This window comes from Mugil cephalus, chromosome 17, assembly GCF_022458985.1.
Source record: "Mugil cephalus isolate CIBA_MC_2020 chromosome 17, CIBA_Mcephalus_1.1, whole genome shotgun sequence".
In the NCBI taxonomy this organism is placed as follows: Eukaryota; Metazoa; Chordata; class Actinopteri; order Mugiliformes; family Mugilidae; genus Mugil; species Mugil cephalus.
In genome coordinates this window covers 23,315,744-23,329,343 of record NC_061786.1, presented here as the reverse complement: position 1 = coordinate 23,329,343, position 13,600 = coordinate 23,315,744, and the positions used below count along the sequence as shown (strand labels likewise).

Below are 13,600 nucleotides of genomic sequence, written 5' to 3'. Positions count from 1 at the left end.
TTTGTAATTAGGCTGGAATGATAAGAAGTTAAACAATACGCACACACATTGGAAGTCATTTTGGCTTTTTTCTTATGTCATACATTTGGCCTCTTTGGGCTTGTTTTGGCAGAGAATTGAGGCTTTGGGTCACTTTGGTTTCATTAAATCTGCCATAATAAAAAAAATGGTGCGATGTAATTTAGGTGGAGTTTTGGCTTTTGCCTGGTTAACCAGCTGAAACAGTGATGAGCAGGATCATTATGTGTTTGAATGGGATCACATCTCATGGTTTGGCGTCTGCACAAAAGTCTGTTTGATTTGTTGGAGATGTTGTACGCAACTTACATTTTATAGAATTAATGTCATTATGACAAGTGGAGATTTAAATTCACTCTCGATCCTATGGTTGGTGAATACTAGTCACCTCAGTCAGGCTACAGATTTTAGTGATAATCTACTAATCTGATGAGAATAACAGTCTGTGACTTGACCGCGTAGACTCACAGTTTATTATACCAGGGAGATTTGGGACTTGTGACTGTTTTCAGAAAGCGTTTCATTTAAAAGTGCAGGAGGCTAAATAACAACGTGACTGTGAGTCAGGGTGGAACTAAAACGGCCCAAAATCATATACTTCCCATTGGAGGGATGGAGCCTGCCCTGTTCGCCCTGGAGAGAACCTGACCAAGTCAACCAGACCTCCATCAGTAATTAGTCGGCTCCTTTTGATTTTCTTCAGTTGATGGTGGAATGGGTGATGGAAAATGGGACTCTCTTATTTTGAAGTCTAATCCTATTTTCTAATCTTTTTTATTGTACACAGGTCATCACTCTAAGGAGGAGGCCACACTTAGAGCAGCTGTGACAGATGTGGGACTTTTTCTTTTATTTCGTTTTTCTAAGTAGAATTAAACAGAACTGAATCTTTTTTTGGCCTCTGTATAGTGATGATGATTGCAGTTTGTCAGCTGTTTGCTACGTGTACCAGATTAAGTTTAACTGATTTTCTTTCTTTTATTTATGTCATTTTCAGATGCTGTAAGACACAATCCCGTCCACTGACATGACTGTTGCTGATGCCATAAGGTGAGTTTACTGCACTGGAGACAGAGAAGAGGTAAAAACCATCTGCCAGCCGCCAGCCAAAAACATTTTTAAATAAATGTGCTTTTGTTTTGTTTTTTATACAGTTAATTCACGTGATTCATTCATGTGAGCCTGGAATACTAGGACACAGCTTTCACATGAATAACTGAATGAATGAATATAATGAAATGGCTCCATTGTGGCATCGTTTGGGGTCAGTCTAGGCTACTTTTTGGAAAGGTTGTGGGGTTTTGGTTTCTCTTCGGAAAGTTCTGGCAACATTTTGAAATTCCAAAACTTCTTTGGGCTAAGTTTTGTAAAATGATTTGCTGTCTGGGAAGCAATTATTTTTACATTAACACAAAAAAGACAAACAGTAAGGAGGTCGGATTTAATTGTTTTATAGGCATTTATGTAGGTAATAAATAGTTTTATATTGTAATTTAATTATTTTATGGATTTGTTTATGCATTAATGAACACAAACATGCTTACATTGTCTGTATTTATATGAGGCTAACAGCACTGAACATTAGGAGCACATTATAGATTGTGTTTTGTGTGTAGCGTTTGTGTGTTTTGTGCAGTGCTTGTAGCGTGGTATGGTACGCCGTATGTTACACCCTGTGGGTCTGTGGATTTTTGATTTGTATTTTTATTTCAGGCTACGGATGGAATTTAGCTTTCTGCTAAATCTGGTGCACACGTCTATTCATGTCTTTGACGCTGATTAATGTGTGTGCACATTGTCCATGAATCCAATACAATAAAAAATAAATACAACAAAAATAAGACGGGCAGACATGTAAACAGTTACGGTCTATACAGATATATGAAGAGGTGCAGTGCAGGCTGGGATGCAACATGTACAGGTGAGTGAGTGACTGAGCTACTATGAACATATTCTACAGATGGATTTGTGCGTTAAATGTAGGTAGACAGGGACTATAAGATCATCTACAATCAAGGGAATGGGCAGATGATAAATTAGGTGATACAAAATCCAGATAAAGTGAACATTAAATAAATAATAAGCAGTAATGATGGTGGAACAGTTTTCAGTCAGTGAGGGAATGAGGAGTCCAGTCAGGAATAGCATCAAATATTAATCTGAGTATATTTAAGGACACACAGAGTCATTTATTCATTCACAAACAGAAGGAAGAGTGTGTGAAAATGCTCCGTGAGTCACTTTATTCAGGAAAATGTTCTTAAAGCAGAAAGTGGCCCCGGGCTGATGGTCATGTGACTCAGGCCCCTGCTGACCCACAGTCACATGATCAGCTGTATATAAACAGTTATTTATTTATTTGTTTGTTATATCACATATCACTGACAAACGCATCCTTCACATGTTTATCATGAAACCAGGATAAACATGTGAAGGAGCCAAGACGTCTACAGCTCAGTGTGACTCCACTGCTCTGCAGAGAAAAGACTATATGATGCTACTTCACAATTATCTGCAGCCGTCGTCTTTTCCAAAAGAAATTGGCTTCACAATATATTTTTGAAGAATCTTATATCTAGGTTGGTTCTGGATTGGGCTTTTACTAAAACTGTTTTAAACATAATGTTTAAAGGAGTAAATTTAAGACAGATATTCAAAGGCCTTAGTTAGTTTTAGATACTAGTCCAGAAGCTGCAACAAATAAATGCATCCAGTCTTCTTCTTCATCATCACAGAATCTACATAGTGGTGACTCTACAGTATTAAAGCAGCAGTAATGCTATAACAAATCTTAACCCTTATTTTATAAAAGAGATCAGTTATTAAAGGAAGTTAATTCTATGTGTTTGATTGATTATATATATACATATACAGATATATACAGATATGTACATAGGTGGCGGATCAGTTGATCAACAATCGCCTCTAATTATGTCTTACTTGTATTAGTAGTAATATCATGTAATAATTGTTAAGATAAGATGAGATAAGCTAAAAAATAATCTTTTATTTGTCACGCCGTACACAGGTCAAGCATCATAAAACATATTTAAGATAAGATGAGAGGCCAGATAAAACAAGACAAGACTTAATAAAACGTAGTCAAACAAAAATAATCTTGACCCTCTCTGTCCTGTAGCGCCGCCTGTAGGTTGGAGCCGTTAACACAATTAACAAATGTTAGATCTATCTATCTATCTATCTATCTATCTATCTATCTATCTATCTATCTATCTATCTATCTATCTATCTATCTATCTATCTATCTATCTATCTATCTATCAACCTCTGGGGGCGCAATACCGCCAAGAAACACCGTAGAAGAAGAAGAGTCGCCCCGGATGCGGAAGTGATGTCCCTTTGTTTTGAAAGAGGGAAATTTAAAAGTGGACGTTGTTAATGAGACGTAAACACAAACCAGCGGATTAAATCTACGAAGAACGACCCGAAAATATGCCCTTAATCTGACACCATTCGCCCCTGAGTGTGAAGTAGGTTTACAGATAAACATTTTATCGTTTGTAAAACGCGGTTTAAACGTTACTTTCTGTTAACGTTTGGACGTCGGCGTGTGAGCCGAACTTACTAGAAACTCTTCACTAGAAAAAGAAAAGAGACAAACTGTGGTTTAAATTAAGATTTTCTGTGTTAATGCGCACCGCATGTGATCATATTTTACAAATATGTAACATTATTTTTTGTATAATGCCATAATTTAGCTCACTTATATAATAAGATCGTTATCTAGTTAGCATAACAATAGCCCGGAGACACATGGCTGCGGATTCTTCCAGAAACAGGGTTTTATATAGTTTTATCAAATACATTTAATATCTTTGGATATAGCAGCCAGAACTGATTATGAGCTACTTATGCAAATGTTTTTCAGACACATACACTTTTTTTTCTCAGCTGCTCAGACAAAACATGATATTTGGGTTTAACATGGACCAAATTAATTTATGGAGGTATTTCCTCTGGTTTATGATAGAAAATCATATATAATATGTGGTTATAATGAAAACAATTGTCGCATAAAATGTTATAAGATTATATTTCGCCATATTTGCTGCAATCTGCGACAGAGAGAGGACATTTTACAACAAAAATATTATTAATATTTATAGAACAATAAAGTTCTCAAAGCTAGATTTTGTCATTCGGACTTACAGGGTAGATACAATCAGATAAATCAGAGAGTGAACTAGAGCGTTTGTGGGTGAGGTTCTTTGCCTGGTGGCTCTTATTCACAGATGAAGATGAAGTGAAAGCGTGACCTCTGACCTCTGACCCCTGCTCCTTTCAGGGTCGATTCATAGAGACATGAAGAAGGCAGGGAGGCAGCAGGACGCCGACATGGACTGTGAGTAGATGGACACACACACACACACACACACACACACACACACACACACACACACACACACACACACACACACCTGAACGTGTCTCTGCTGCTTACGTGACAAATGTGTCACATCAACAGTCAGAAGGTCCTTCAGGGTTTACGCAGCCTTAAAAAGTCTCACATTAGATAATTCCAGTTTAAGGCATTAAAAAGGCTTAAATATATATTACATTTAGTCAAGTGTTAAACCGTTATGTCCTTAATTTGCCTTTTGTTCAATGCGTTGGTGACATTCACAGTTAGATCCAGGTAGTTATCTATTAAATATAACTATTAGCAGAAATAAAACTACAAATGACAATAACTTTTTGTACTATTTTGAAAGTCTCTGAGTCTCTGAGTTCTTTATTTTTCGTACTTCTTGTAGGTCTTACACATGACCTGTAATGGTCTTAAAAAGGACTTAAAAAGTCCTAAATTTCTCTTGTTCAAACCTGCAGAAACCCTGACCTGGTGTTTACATCTGTCGATTCAAACAGAAATAAACCTGCAGCATCTCCAGGTGTTTGGTTCATATGATAAATATGACGTGGACACATTGTTTACCACGACGCTGTGTTGTGTCCAGGCTGCGTTCTGTGCAGGTCCAGCCAAGACGACCCGGCCATGTTTGGAGAGAAGGTCACAGTGAAGGAGCATAAACTCTCCGTCCACTACCTCTGTCTGGTGAGTCTGTCAGTCAAACTTTAGCTTCACAGCTAAAGCACAAATAATCACAAAGAACTAACTCCAGGTTCAGGTATCAGGTCATTAACAGACTCTAGTCATGAAGATGATTTATCACCCACAGATATTAAACCTCCCACTTCTGCTAAACAAAACACGTCCAGATGTCTTTGTCTCAGCTTTGTTCCTTTAATAAATCATAACCAGACAATTTAAATATGTCCAGAATAGTTTTATCCCCAAATTCATACAAACAAACTGACTGAATATATGTCCGTCATGTCTCAGCTGTTAGAAGAAACTCTGTATATATCTCTGTATGTCACGTCCAGAGTGTTTGTGTGTGTTAGTAGTTGTAATGATTTGTGTGTTAGTAGTTGTAATGATTTGTATGTGTTAGTAGTTGTAATGATTTGTGTGTGTGTTGTGTGCCAGCTGACATCGTGTGGAGTTTACCAGCGAGGAAACGAGAATGAAGGTGTGTTTGGTTTTCTAGTGGACGACATCAAAAAGGAGATTCGCCGCTCGGCTCGACTGGTGAGAATCATTCAGTATAAATTACATTTATCTGATCTGGAACTTTTTTAGAGACGCACATTAGTTCCTTCCTTCCTTCCTTCCTTCCTTCCTCCCTTCCCTTCTTCCTACCTCCCTCCCTTCCTTCCATCCTCCCTCCCTCACTCCCTACCTCCCCTCCTCCTCCTCCCTTCCTTCCTCCCCCCTTCCTCCCTCCCCCTCCCCTCCCTCCCTTCCTTCGTCCCCCCCTTCCTTCCTCCCTTCCTCCCTCCCACCCTCCCACCCTCCCTTCCTACATGCTTCCTTCCCTCCTCCCTCCCCCCCCCCCCCCCCCTCTCTGAGTGTTGTCTGTGATCTGAGTAGATGCTGCGTTTAATGACGCCGTGTTTTTTTCAGACGTGTTCTGGTTGTAAGAAGAAAGGTGCGAGTGTCGGATGTTACGTCAGAAGCTGCAGGAGGACGGTTCATTTCCCGTGTGGCAGGAAGCAGAGTTTTGTCTCCCAGTTCACCGGACTCTTCCCGTGAGACACATTCAGCTCGTCCTCATGTCCTCATGTCCTCTGTAGAGACTCGTAGCCAGGGCCACGTCTCAAACACCTCAAATTCATATGTCCTAGAAAAGAAATCCAACATAAACACACATTTCAGACAAACTGCAGAATGAGAACTTTTCTCAACGGTTCCTAATGTTTTTGTCTGTTTGGTCTCTGTGGGTCCAGGTCTTTCTGTCGGGAACACAGTCCCTCTCAGTCTCTGGCTGTGAGTCCAGACGTCAGTCTTCCCCGGTCCTGCTCCATCTGTCTGGACCCCATCGACCCCGTCCTGTCCTACTCCATCCTCAAGTGTCCGTCATGTCTGGCCAGCTGGTTCCACAGAGAATGTGTCCAGGTAGACGTCCGGGAGCTTCCTCCCTTCCTTCCTTCCTTCCTTACAGGACACAAACTGAGATGTTTTCTTCTTCTTACTTGATGCATTTAGTGTCAGAAAGTCTGTCTGACTTCTTTCCCCGTTGTTTGTGCGTCAGCGTCAGGCTCACAGCGCCGGCCTCTTCTTCTTCAGATGTACTCTCTGTAACAACAAGGAGAACTTCCAGGAGGAGATGCTGAGGATGGGGATCTACATCCCAGAGAGGTACAGCTCCTCCACACACTTTAACACCAAACCACATCTTTACCACGTTATCTTTGACTCAAAGATGAGCTGATTAAACATTAACAACGTCATGTAATTATTAATTAATAACATCTTATATTAAATACCCACTGTTACGTCTCTACGAGGGTCTAGAGGAATTTAAGGATGAAGCACAGGAAAAACAGTGAAGCAGAGTCTGTGTGTAAAGAAGCCTTTATTTGAGAAGAGATAGATTTGCTCTTTGAGAAAAAAGTCAAGAATAAAGTCGAAATGTAATGTGGAGAATAAAGTCTGTGACTGTTCCTATAAAATGTCTTGCAGGCTGTTAGATGAAGTGGTGAAACTAGACTTCAGGCTTCAGTAACAAACACAGTCTCGTTCTCAGTATCAGGGAAAAGAGACTGAACCCAAAACCGTTCCCAAAGAGGAAACCACACACGGTGGAAGAGGATGAAATAACGACCGATAGAAATATATAAATAGCAGCGGCTCTAAAACTCTTCCTTAATCTGACGTCTAGTTTCACCACTTCCTCCAACAGTCTGCACAGCTTTTTGTAGAAACGGTCACTTGATCTGGTTGTTATAGTTTCAAAAGATCAACTGTTTATATCACAACTTTTTTCTTCAAGTGCTTGATGAAAACAAAATCTGCATCATTTCTTTTGCTCCTTTCTTCCATAGGAGGAAGATATCATCTCTGCTTTTATTTGCCTTGAACCTAAGTCTCATGTTTGTCCTTTGTGTAGAGATGCATCATGGGAGTTGGAGGCCAACGCGTACTCGGAGCTGCTGGAGGTTTACGAGCGCTGCGACGCTCTCACCTGCCTCTGCAGCAACGGACGAACACACTCTGCAAAGAGCGGGTACAACAACACGCTGACATGAACGAACACCTGGACACGGCTTTACTGAGGCTCCAATAATAGGAGTTTATTGAGTAATGTTTTGGCTCCATGACTCTGTTTGAACTCTGGTCTCTTCTCTCTCAGCTGGTTCGAGGTTCTTCGCTGTGGTTTGTGTGGATCCACCGGGACTCACAGGAAATGTTCAGGGCTGAATTCAAACGACACAGACTGGGTTTGTTCAGACTGCAGCCAGACTACGGACGGGAAAGGTGACCAAGCAGGGGCCAGCAAGCCCCCTTCTGTCCTTCCTTCCTTCCTTCCTTCCTTCCTTCCTTCCTTCCTTCCTTCCTTCCTTCCTTCTGTCCTTCCTTCCTTCCTTCCTTCCTTCCTTCCTTCCCTCCCTCCTTCAATAAGGATCATGTCCATTGAGATAAATCTGTATTTGTCTCCTGCAGCGTCCCTGGGTGCGTCTCCTCGGGGAGGTCAGAGGAGGAGTCTGTTGTCCAAGTGTCTCATGCCTCCCATCCAGTCGTCCATCAGCTATAGAAGGTGACCCCTCCCCCCCATCGTTCTTCATTAACGAGGTACTAACGAGTTGTTAACGAGCTCCGTGTGTGTGTGTGTGTCAGGTCGTCGCTGTCTGTGCGGTCGGGATCAGCTGAGGAGCTGCTCCAGTCGTTGCTCCCCCAGCTCCACCCCCTCAGCGTCCAGGTGGAGGTGAGTGGAGACCAGGCTCTGCTGGCTGGACTGGACCTGGTCAGGAGGCCGGACTTCGACCCCTCACACCCCCTCAGCGTCAGGTTAAGTGGACCGGGTCCCTCAGACCCTCAGAACCTCAGACCCTCAGACCCCCAGACCCGATTCACCCTCAGACCTGATTCACACTTCCTTCCTTCCTTCCTTCCTTCCTTCCTTCCTTCCTTCCTTCCTTCCTTCCTTCCTTCCATCCTACATGCTTCCTTCCTTCCTTCCTTCCTACATCCATCCTTCCTCCATCCTTCCTTCCTACATCCATCCTTCCTTCCTTCCTTCCTACATGCTTCCTTCCTTCCTTCCTACATCCATCCTTCCTCCATCCTTCCTTCCTTCCGTCCTTCCTCTCTTCATACATCCATCCTTCCTCCATCCTTCCTTCCTTCCTTCCTTCCTTCCTTCCTTCCTTCCTTCCTTCCTACATCCATCCTTCCTCCATCCTTCCTTCTTTCCGTCCTTCCTCTCTTCATACATCCATCCTTCCTCCATCCTTCCTTCCTTCCTTTCTTCCTACATGCTTCCTTCCTTCCTTCCTTCCTTCCTTCCTTCCTTCCTTCCTTCCTTCCTTCCTTCCTACATGCTTCCTTCCTTCCTTCCTTCCTACATCCATCCTTCCTTCCTTTCTACATGCTTCCTTCCTTCTTTCCTTCCTTCCTCCATCCTTCCTTCATACATCCATCCTTCCTCCATCCTTCCTTCCTTCCTTCCTTCTTCCCTCCCTCCCTCCCTCCCTCCCTTCCTTCCTCCCTCCCTTCCTCCCTTCCTTCCTTCCTTCCTCCTTCCTTCCTTCCTTCCTTCCTTCCTTCCTTCCTGCCTGCCTCTGGTTTTAGTTTCCAGGGTTCAGGTCTAGTCTGAGTCTCAGATCTTGAGCCGTATTTGAGGACGTTCTCCATGTTTGTGCAGGTTCGTAGGCGAGCGGAGGACTTCGTTTCCCAGCAGCCCTCAGGGCAGTGAAGCAGCTAAGCTGCATTTCCTGAAGCTGCTGCTGCGGCAGATCCAGGACTCTGTGGTGTTTGAGGGTCCGGATGGATCCAAAAACCTGGCGCTGGACTCGCATGGTAACTATTGTGACCCCCCCCCGGTGGTTCTGGAGGTGGTTCTGGAGGTGGTTCTGGAGGTGGTTCTGGAGGGGGTCCTGGTTTATTCGGAGTCTGTCTGTTTGTGTCCAGCTCTGCGTGAGGACCTCTACTTTGACGTGGGTTGTCTCCTGGCTCTGTCCCTGGTCCACGGGGGTCCGTCCATCGGCTTCTTCTCCCGGGCTCTGTACCAGTGTCTGTTCAACCACCCGTCCAGCGGCCCCCTGACCATCGCACACATGACCCCCGAGACACACTTCACCCGGCAGGTCATCCGGGTGAGAGCAACACGCCTCCTTCCTCCCTTCTTCCCTTCCTTCCTTCCTTTTTACCATCCTTCCTTCCACCATGTAGACCCGGGTCCATGTGGACCAGGATCCTGGAGGTGGTCTGTAGTTCTAATCTTGGTCCATGTAGACCCGGGTCCATGTGGACCAGGGTCCACGTGGACCTGGGTCATGGAGGTGGTCTGTATCCCTAACCCAGGTCCCTCTGGTCCAGATTGCAGAGGCCCAGACCCTGAAGGACCTGAAGGAAGCAGCAGCTTCGAACTGGGAGTTCCTGGAACTGGCCGGGTGTAAGCGACCGATCAGCAGCCTGGACGACCGCGAGGCTCTGGTGGAGGCTCTGGTCGGCTTCACCGTCATCACCAGGATGCAGCTTCCTCTGCAGAGGTAACCACGCATGCAGCCATAACATTAGGACCAGGCGGCGGGAATTATCTGGGGAGGATTATCCAAGGGAGGAGAACCGGAGACAGGAGGAGGTCTGGTCTGGTCCGGTCTGGTCTGGTCTGGTCTGGTCTGGTCTGGTCTGGTCTGGTCTGGTCCGGTCCGGTCTGGTCTGGTCCGGTCTGGTCTGGTCTGGTCTGGTCCGGTCTGGTCCGTGTCCTCTGGGTTTGTTATTTCAGGTTCTGCTGTTTGTTTGTCTGCAGGTTCCGTGAAGGTCTGAGGACTCTGGGCGTCTTTCAACAGGTGAGTCAAACGTCGTCTTTGTCTCTGAACCAGGTCCTGGATTAAAACGGTCACTAACCTGGACCCGGGTTCGGGGTCTGGTCCAGGTCCAGCTCCTCCCCTCGTTCTTCTTTGATGTTTTCTGTCAAGCTGCCGATCGTCTCTCGGCTCAGACGCTCGGACGTCTCTTCACCGTCTGCTTCTCTGAGGACGAGGACAAACTGAACCGAGAGACGCCCGTCATCACCTTCTGGAGACACTTCCTGGTGGAGACGGAAGGTAAGACACCTTCCTTCTTCCCTTCCACCCACCCTTCCTTCCATCCTTCCTTCCTTCCTTCTTCCCTTCCCTTCCATCCTTCCTTCCTACATCCATCCTTTTTACCATCGTTCCTTCCTTCTTCCTTTCCTTCCTTCCATCCTTCCTTCCTTCTTCCCTTCCCTTCCATCCTTCTTTCCTTCTTCCCTTCCATCCTTTCATCCTTCCTTCCTACATCCATCCTTTTTACCATCCTTTCCTTCCTTCCTTTTTACCTTCCTTCCTTCCACCCACACTTCCATCCTTCCTTCCTTCTTCCCTTACATCCTTCCTTCCATCCTTCCATCCTTCCTTCTTCCCTTCCCTTCCATCCTTTCATCCTTCCTTCCTTCTTCCCCTCCTCCCTTCCTTCCATCCCTCCTTCTTCCCTTCCCTTCCATCCTTTCATCCTTCCTTCCTTCTTCCCTTCCATCCTTTCATCCTTCTTTCCTACATCCATCCTTTTTACCATCCTTCCTTCCTTCTTCCCCTCCTTCCTTCCTTCCTTCCTTCCATCCTTCCTTCCTTCTTCCCTTCCTTCCTTCTTCCCTTCCATCCTTTCATCCTTCCTTCCTACATCCATACTTTTTACCTTCCGTCCTTCCGTCCTTCCTTCCTTCCTTCCTTCCTTCCTTCCTTCCTTCCTTTTTACCTTTTTTGCTTCCTTCCTTCCTTCCTACATCATTCCTTCCTTCTTCCCTTCCTTTCCATCCTTCCTTCATTCTTCCCTTCCTTCCTTCTTCCCTTCCAACCTTTCATCCTTCCTTCCTACATCCATCCTTTTTACCATCCTTCCATCCTTCCTTCATTCTTCCCTTCCAACCTTCCATCCTTCCTTCCTACACACTTCCTTTTTAGCATCTTTCCTTCCTACATCCATCCTTTTTACCATCCTTCCTTCCTTCCTTCTTCCCTTCCTTCCTCACTCCCTTCCATCCTTCCTTCCTCACCCCTTTCTGCCTTCCTTCCCATTGACTTGATCCTGATCTTCCTCTGACATCATGCTAATGTCATGCTGATGTCATGGTGATGTCATGGTGATGTGGTGATGTCATGGTGATGTCGTGCTGATGTCATGGGGATGTCATGGTGATGTGGTGATGTCATGGTGATGTCGTGCTGATGTCATGCTGATGTCATGGTGATGTCGTGCTGATGTCATGGTGATGTCGTGCTGATGTCATGGTGATGTCATGGTGACATCATGTAACGAGCTCCTCTCTTCTCCTCAGTGGGACGATGCTCCATCTCTCTCCAGGACCTCCTTCACTTCGCCACCGGATTCGAGGACCTGCCCGTGGGCGGGTTCTTCCCTCCTCCCTCCATCTCCTTCCTCCACCCGACAGGAGTGAAAGGGAAGGAGGAGGAGTGGGAGGACCAGGGGCTCTTCCCTCAGAGCGAGCCCCACTCCAGACACCTCCTGCTGCCCGTCACCTCCTCCTACCAGGCTTTTAAAAGCTCCATGGAGCAGGCCATCAGCCACCACGTGCACCTCCTCCCCATGGAGAGCTGGAGGAGGAGGAGGGGGGACGAGGAGGAGGAGGTGGAGGAGGAGGAGGAGGAGGAGTTTGTATTAGCTCCGTTTAAAAGAAATAAGAAAACTGCCAACTGGACCAACAGCATCTAATGAACTACATCATTTTAGTTTAAATACTTTCAGCTCGTTGTCGTCGTCCTTCACAGGTTAAATTAGTAATTAGCCGCAAAATTATTTACTCTGAGATTAATGGGTGAGCTGCACTAATGTCACACCTCATTTACATTTATTATTACATTCCTTTTACCTTCCTTCTTTCCTTCTTATTGGGGTTTTATCCGTTTGTTTTTAAAAGGAGACTCGTGAGCAGGTCTGTGAACTTTGTCTCTTCTTACTTCTTTGGTCTTTGGTTCCTTTTATTTTGAAACGCTTGGTGGCAGCATCTGGTCGAGGTCTGTGTGACACACTAGCTTTTAGCATCACAACTAGCGTTACCATTAGCATCGCCGTCAGTGTCTTTATTTTTAGGAGCGGTAATCAGACCAGCAGAGAGGTTCGGAGGTGCTTTGACTCTTTTTCTGAGATTTGTTAATACGTCTTTCATTTCAACTCGAACGAGAACTACAACCTAAGTTTATTTACTCCAGCATTAAGTGGAAACCTTGAAGCTCGATCTGTGCCGCCCTAATTTTATAACATTCAGCTGCTTTCTGTGTCTTTGTATAGTTTGTTTTTTAAAGTTTTTTATCATGACCTCTTCTTTCTGTTTGTACTTTTTATGTCTTCTTGAAGAAAACAAAGCTTGATGTTATCGTGTTTTATCCATGTGTAACAGAAGAATGTGTGTTTTTGCTGAACCCAAGCAGACTTTTAGTTTGTCAGGTCAGTTTTCCATCAGGTCACGTCCTGATCGGACCAGACTCAGCATGTTTTAATTTGCCAGTGAGCCTCATTTTTAAGTCTGTCGTACTCTGGAATTATATCAGTCCACTCAAACCAAATCATTGCCAGTTTTTATTTATGGTTTTAGTTTGTCTTGAGCTTTTCTCTTGAATATTTTCCTCGTATATTTTGTCTCCATGTTGACCTTCTTTTGTAAGAAATACTTTATCTGCTGCCTGACTTCTTGTTTCTGTGTGTTTTTTTTTAATAATCTACTTGAATTGTTCCTCATTTATTAGCAGTTTAAATAATGGAGACAAATGAAATCGTCCTTTTTCTGTGTATCTGAGGTAAAGACATGGTTTCAGTCTGACCTTGTCTTTAAACTAGATGATGAAAATGAAACAGTGAGTCAGGACAACAACAACAATAATGATAAAGAATTATTATGTATATAGTATGTATACAGTACTCAGTGAACACAACAAAATACTGTTTCTCAACAGCTTCTCTACCACCACACAGACATGAAAAAGAAATCCAGACGTACGACTTTGTTTAATTATCTCGCCT

At 44.2% G+C, this 13,600-nt stretch overlaps 1 protein-coding gene across 6 annotated transcripts; it reads left to right on the top strand.

The window, feature by feature from the left end:
* Positions 1 to 11: 11 nt before the first annotated feature.
* On the top strand, positions 12 to 13,267 carry g2e3 (G2/M-phase specific E3 ubiquitin protein ligase). Of its 6 annotated transcripts, XM_047610716.1 has the most exons (17): positions 1,885 to 1,939; positions 4,325 to 4,381; positions 4,995 to 5,092; positions 5,528 to 5,629; positions 6,005 to 6,129; positions 6,328 to 6,496; positions 6,633 to 6,739; positions 7,491 to 7,607; positions 7,734 to 7,858; positions 8,045 to 8,138; positions 8,219 to 8,389; positions 9,246 to 9,400; positions 9,512 to 9,696; positions 9,920 to 10,092; positions 10,353 to 10,392; positions 10,479 to 10,650; positions 11,901 to 13,267. In XM_047610716.1, the coding sequence occupies exons 1-17, from the start codon at positions 1,900 to 1,902 to the stop codon at positions 12,293 to 12,295; spliced, it is 2,325 nt and encodes a 774-aa protein (XP_047466672.1). In that variant the 5' UTR covers positions 1,885 to 1,899; the 3' UTR covers positions 12,296 to 13,267. The 6 variants fall into 6 exon arrangements, with proteins under 6 accessions (XP_047466670.1, XP_047466672.1, XP_047466671.1 ...); XM_047610714.1 differs by lacking the exon at positions 1,885 to 1,939 and adding exons at positions 12 to 852; positions 1,016 to 1,068 and having other exon boundaries at positions 7,734 to 8,138; positions 9,246 to 9,696; XM_047610715.1 differs by having other exon boundaries at positions 9,246 to 9,696.
* The last annotated feature ends 333 nt before the right edge of the window (positions 13,268 to 13,600 follow it).